The sequence below is a fragment of the Nerophis ophidion genome, linkage group LG17 (assembly GCF_033978795.1).
Source record: "Nerophis ophidion isolate RoL-2023_Sa linkage group LG17, RoL_Noph_v1.0, whole genome shotgun sequence".
NCBI classification, from domain to species: Eukaryota; Metazoa; Chordata; class Actinopteri; order Syngnathiformes; family Syngnathidae; genus Nerophis; species Nerophis ophidion.
In genome coordinates, this window is record NC_084627.1 from 49,585,056 (window position 1) to 49,591,248 (window position 6,193).

General features: G+C 38.9%; 1 protein-coding gene across 2 annotated transcripts in view; it reads left to right on the forward strand.

Moving 5' to 3' along the window:
- arrdc1b (arrestin domain containing 1b) overlaps positions 1–2,737 on the forward strand; it is a 47,143-nt gene extending 44,406 nt beyond the window's left edge. For both annotated transcript variants that reach the window (XM_061877111.1, XM_061877110.1), the window contains one exon: positions 1,228–2,737. In XM_061877111.1, coding sequence (XP_061733095.1) covers positions 1,228–1,292 — 65 coding nt within the window. In that variant the 3' untranslated portion in view covers positions 1,293–2,737. The remainder of the gene's footprint in view (positions 1–1,227) is intronic.
- The last annotated feature ends 3,456 nt before the right edge of the window (positions 2,738–6,193 follow it).

Genomic DNA, 6,193 nt, shown 5'->3' on the forward strand with positions numbered 1-6,193 from the left:
GGTGCGCCCTATGATCCGGAAAATACGGTCGTATGTCAGTTTATGACGGAGCTCTTAACTCAAAACACTTGTATCTCAAATCAACCTTTCCCTTTGAAATGCATTGGAATCTATTTGGTGCTTGGCCTCCCATAAGAGCACAACTTTAATTTTGAAAACAGTACAGAAGAAGGTGCTACTAAAAACTACAGTAGTTTTGTGAAAAAAAGTACAAAACCCTAAACCAATGACGTTGGCACATTATGTAAATCGTAAATAAACACAAAATACAATGTTTTGTAAATACTTTTCAACCTATATTCAATTGAATAGCCTGCAAAGACAATATTCTTAATGTTCAAACTGGAACACTTTATTTTTGCAAACATTAGTTCATTTGGAATTTGATGCCTGCAAAAAAGAGAAAGTTAAGGAATGCTCTTCAAAGACTTATTTGGAACATCCCACAGGTGTGCAGGCTAATTGGGAACAGGTGGGTGCCATGATTGGGTATAAAAACAGCTTCCATGAAATGCTCGGTCATTCACAAACAAGATGAAGGGAGGGTCACCACTTTGTGAACAAATACGTGAGCAAAGTGTCCAACAGTTAAAGAACAACATTTCTCAACGAGCTATTACAAGGAATTTAGGGATTTCACCATCTAGGGTCCGTAATATCATCGAAAGGTTCAGAAAATCTGGACAAATCACTGCACATAAGCAGCAAGGCTGAAAACCAACATTGAGTGCCCGTCACCTTAAATCCCTTTAGGCGTTATGTACTGCATCAAAAACCGACATCAACTGAAATTGAAGCTGAAAACAAAGTTTCGCTGTACTTGTGCAATGACAATAAAGGCCTATCCTATCAGTGTGTAAAGGATATCACCACATGGGCTCAGGAAAAGTTCAGAAAACCACTGCACAATACTTGTACAGTATAGTGAAGAAGTATTTAAGATTTTGTTTCCATTGCTCTTGCTCGTGCTCTTGCTCCAGCTCCAACAACCTCTCTCATCTCGGCTGCTGTTTATACAGAGCGACAGGTGATTAGACAACAAGGCCCACCTGGGCCATCTACGCACCTGTCGCCGACTTTGAGGCCAGTCCTGGCACATCCTGTTCTGCCGCAGGCTCGCAGGCCACGCCCCCTCCACACTAAATTACATATAAATACAGATACAACTACAATTGTATTCCTTCTCTGATGTTGCATTATTTGTGTTCTTATTTCTTTTTGTTGCAGAGCCTCCACCCACTTATGAAGAAAGCTGCAGCAGCACCAACTTCAGTTTCAACAGTGGACAATAGATAAAGAAACAGTGCTCACCTCTGGACAAAACATGGACATCTTATGGCTGAAAGAAGCCGTGACTCCAATTCCAACCCCAAAAGGGATCATGTCTTATGGTGAATATATCCTCTTATCAGGTGGCGATGGACTGAGCAAATTAACATCACCACACAGATTTCATCCCATTGGACTTTTCTTACATCAAGGGAGAATACTTGATTATTGCACGTCTGCCAAACAGCAGGTGAGAACAAAATGAATAGACGCCACCTGGGGACAGTCCTAACGACTGAAAAACGGAATAACAAAGGACCATGTTATTGCAGTATTCTGTCTGCTTGAAAAAGGGGGCAACATAACCCCTGAAGGTTCTTCAGTTTTATTAGAGCAGCAAAGAAGCGGGGTAACAAAGGGAAGAAAGAGGCACAAAAAAGAGTTCCACAAGTCCCGGGAAGAGCTAAAATTAGAAAAATGTAAAATATAAACCCCACCCGGAATGAATCACAGTGTAGGGTAGGGAAGGCCTAAAACAGGCCAAAAGGTCAACATTCTTGCAGGCCATAATGTGGAAAACAAAGGAAAATGGTCAAAATTCTCTCCCTGGGGAGTGACTTCCACAAGTCCTGGGTGTAGCCAAAATGTGAAAAATGTCAAAAAAAAAATTCCCACCAGGATGACTCACAGGTGACCCAGGAAGAAAAAGGAAAAAACAGACAAATGTGGAAAAATTATCAAAATTCCCTCCCTGGGAGTGAGATCCACAAGTCCTGGGGGGAGCTTAAATGTCAAAAATACCCACCAGGATGACTCACAGGTGACCCGGGAAGAAAAAGGCCAAGACAGGCCAAAATGTGAAAAAAATGCCAAAAATTTTCAAAATTCCCTCCCGGGGAGTGAGTCCTGGGGTGAGCTAAAATGTGAAAAATGTCAAAAAATACCCACCATGTTGACTCACAGGTGACTCGGGAAGAAAAAGGCCACTATGTGAAAAAATGCTGAACATGATCAAAATTCTCTCCCAAAGAGTGAGTTCCACAAGTCCTGGGAAGAGCAAAAATGTGAAAAAGGTCAAAATTTCCCCCCCAGGATGACAAACAGGTGACCCGGGAAGTAAAAGGCAAAGACAGGCCAAAATGTGGGAGGATGCCAAAAGGGTCAAAATTCCCTCCCGGGGAGTGAGTTCCACAAGTCCTAGGGTGAGCTAAAATGTGAAAAATGTCAAAAAAAATACCCACCGGGACAAATCACAGGTGACTCGGGAGGGAAAAAAAGGCCAAAATGTGAAAAAATTGTCAAAATTCCCGGGAAGAGCAAAAATGTGAAAAATGGCACACAAAAAATACCCACCGGGGCGACTCACAGGTGACTCGGGAAGAAAAAGGCCAAAATGTGAAAAAATGCAGAAAATTGTCGAAATTCCAAGGAAGAGCAAAAATGTGAAAAGGGTCAAAATTCCCCCCAGGATGACTCACAGGTGACCTGGGAAGAAAAGGCAAAAACAGGCCAAAATGTGGAAAAATTGTCAAAATTCCCTCCCGGGGAGTGAGTTCCTCAAGTCCAGGCAAGAGCCAAAATGCAAAACATGTCAAAAAAGCCCCCCGGAAGCCAGGAAGAAAAGGGCAAAGTTAGCATTTTTGGCTCCTGGAGAGCCGCCCTCAGTACAGGTGTTTGAGACAATGAAGAAGCCCCAAGGTGAGCAGACCAGGTGTTTATCTAACTGCCAGAATCCCAGAAGGTGTCAAATGTTTTCAACATTTTTGCATGTGAGAGAACAGAGGATGATTCTGTTACGTGTCTCTCGAGTCTTGTCTCTCCACACATCCTAAATCTCACCTGCTCATCCTGTCATCGTCACGGAGGAACTTAGCTTCCTGTGGCCAGACTTCTTAGCCTTAAATACCAGGTGAGGGGTGTCGGGATTGTTTAATTTAGTGCAATTTTACTTTTTTAGCGATGACATTTTTACATTTTTCTTGTCAGATTATATTTATTACATCGTTGAACTTGTATTTCATTTAATACTCCCAAAAAGTTAGGGATACTTAAGTGAAATTTCAGGATGAACCTAAAAAGCAGGATAACATTTTCAGGTGAACTTCTTTCACCTTCTCTAAACATGTCTAAGATTTGATTATTTAATAATTGACCTGCTTCATCACATTTAATGTCCACTCACTACACCGCTATGTTTTAGTGCTTTCATGGCCAGTTTACTGACAGATAGAAGTAAGAACTTCACACTACAAAGGCGGATTCGCGCAAATTTTCAGGACTTATGCAGCTCCCAAATACAGATAAGCAGATACCAGAAAGTAAGAAAAGTTGATTTTGCATAATATTGCGAAAAAAAATGCTAGATTATATTTCTGACCTTATACACACAGCATAATATAATACTGATATGATGAAGCACAGTACAATACATCAAGTGCGGCTTCATAGCTTACCAAAGTCGTATTGAAACGTTTTGATAGAATTTGTGTGTAATGTTTTATATTTGCAATGTAACATAAAATGTTGGTGTTTACTTGAGTCATATTGCAGTCCACACGTATCTCTTATGTGTGACTGCCATCTACTAGTCATACTTATCATTTCACCATGTACGAGACAAAATAGCTTTGAGGTCGGTAACCACAACCAAAATGATTCTGTGGCGCACCGAGTTATAAGGCGCACTGTCCAGTTTTGAGGAAATTAAAAATTTTAAAGTGCGCCTTATAGTCCGAAAAATACGGTAATTTATTTTTGCTCAAAACAGTTTAATCCAAAGTCCCGTCGGTATATTTTTAAGTAATATTTGCCAAAGAGCACACCAGTCGGAGTCTCCTAACTTGACCTGATCACTGACAAAATAGCATGTACAGTCAAAATAAAGTGTGTCATTAATCTTATTGCGATTAATCACTTTAGTAACTTGCTATTTTTGACTGTCCGATAGTGAAAATGTTTTGGGTTTGTTTTTTTTTGCCTTTTGCCATTCAGCTCCATTATTGAGAACAGCAAGTTGTGCAAAAACCACCAAAACATTGATCAGTTCAAGTCAGTCATTCTCAAACTGCAGTGCATCTAGTGGTACCCCCAAAAAATCACTGAATTAAAAATTCAAACACAGTGTTACTGTTAAAATTGGAACATATAAAATGTTGGTGCTGTTTATTTGAGTCATATTGCCGTCTACACGTATATCTTATGTGTGACTGCCATCTACTGGTCATACTTATCATTACACATGTACCAAATAAAATAGCTTTGAGGTCGGTAAGCACAACCAAAATTATTCTGTACATTAGGCACACCGGGTTATAAGGCACACTGTCGAATTTTGAGAAAAATTAAAGGATTTTAAGTGCGCCTTATAGTCTGAAATTTATTTTTGCTTAAAAACAATTTAATCTGAAATTCTCAAACTGCAGTGCATCTAGTGGTACCCCAAAAAAATCACTGAATTAAAAATTCAAACACAGTGTTACTGTTCAAATTGGAACATATAAAATGTTGGTGCTGTTTATTTGAGTCATATTGCAGTCTACACATATATATTATGTGTGACTGCCATCTACTAGTCATATATATCATTACACCATGTACCAAATAAAATAGCTTTGAGGTCGGTAAGCACAACCAAAATTATTCTGTACATTAAGCGCACCGGGTCATAGGGCACACTGTCCAGTTTTGAGGAAATTAAACATTTTTAAGTGGGCCTTATAGTCTGAAAAATACGGTAATTTATTTTTGCTCAAAACAGTTTAATCCGAAATTCTCAAACTGCAGTGCATCTAGTGGTACCCCAAAAAAATCACTGAATTAAAAATTCAAACACAGTGTTACTGTTCAAATTGGAACATATAAAATGTTGGTGCTGTTTATTTGAGTCATATTGCCGTCTACACGTATATCTTATGTGTGACTGCCATCTACTGGTCACACTTATCATTACACCATGTACCAAATAAAATAGCTTTGAGGTCGGTAAGCACAACCAAAATTATTCTGTACATTAGGCACACTGTCGAATTTTGAGAAAAAAGGAAAGGATTTTAAGTGCGCCTTATAGTCTAAAAAATACAGTAATTTATTTTTGCTCAAAACAGTTTAATCCAAAACTCAAACTGCAGTGCATCTAGTGGTACCCCAAAGAAATACTTAATTAAATATTCAAACACAGTGTTACTATTCAAATTGTGTGTAATGTTGCAGAGGTCTAATATATTCATTATACTTGCTAAATAAAAAATCTCTCTGTGTTTAATTACTATTTAGGCCTGCTGCGCTACTGTATTTTAATGTTGGTCACTATGGTGGTTCTTGGAGGGCCAGGTGTTGAGAAACTGTGTCTAAAGTTTAAAGTTTAGAGAAGGTCAAATTGACCTGTAACACTTTATAGTCTCATCCTGAAAGACGAATATTCCTAACTTTTTGTGAGTATTAAAGTTATTTTGGGAAAGTCAAAACCTGCTGATCTGAATGTATCTTTTTATGACTTGTTTTCTCCATTTTAGTGCAATCTAGTCCAGTTAGCGTGTTCATGTACGCATTCACACAGTTTTGTTACTCCAGGAGGTAAAGTTCCTACGCTTATTTCTTAAACGAGGAAGTATTACCGGCAAAAGGGAAATCAAACACTGGTTGGACATTAAGGTGAAGACATGCCTGACACTCGTCTAGGTCCACATCAACTTCGTGGGAGCAACAGTGATGGAGGTCAGACTATGTAAACTGTTCAAGTGCACTTATAACCAGTACAAACACACATTTGCAGTAAAAAAAACAAAAACACTAGATTCCCATTGGAGTTGCTGTAGAAAATGTGCATTGATACACAGAAGAGGTTTTGCATTGCCTTTCTTTATCAAAGGTTGACACTAGCTTTATGATTACTTTTATAAATATGTATCCTCCCTCACCAATCAAT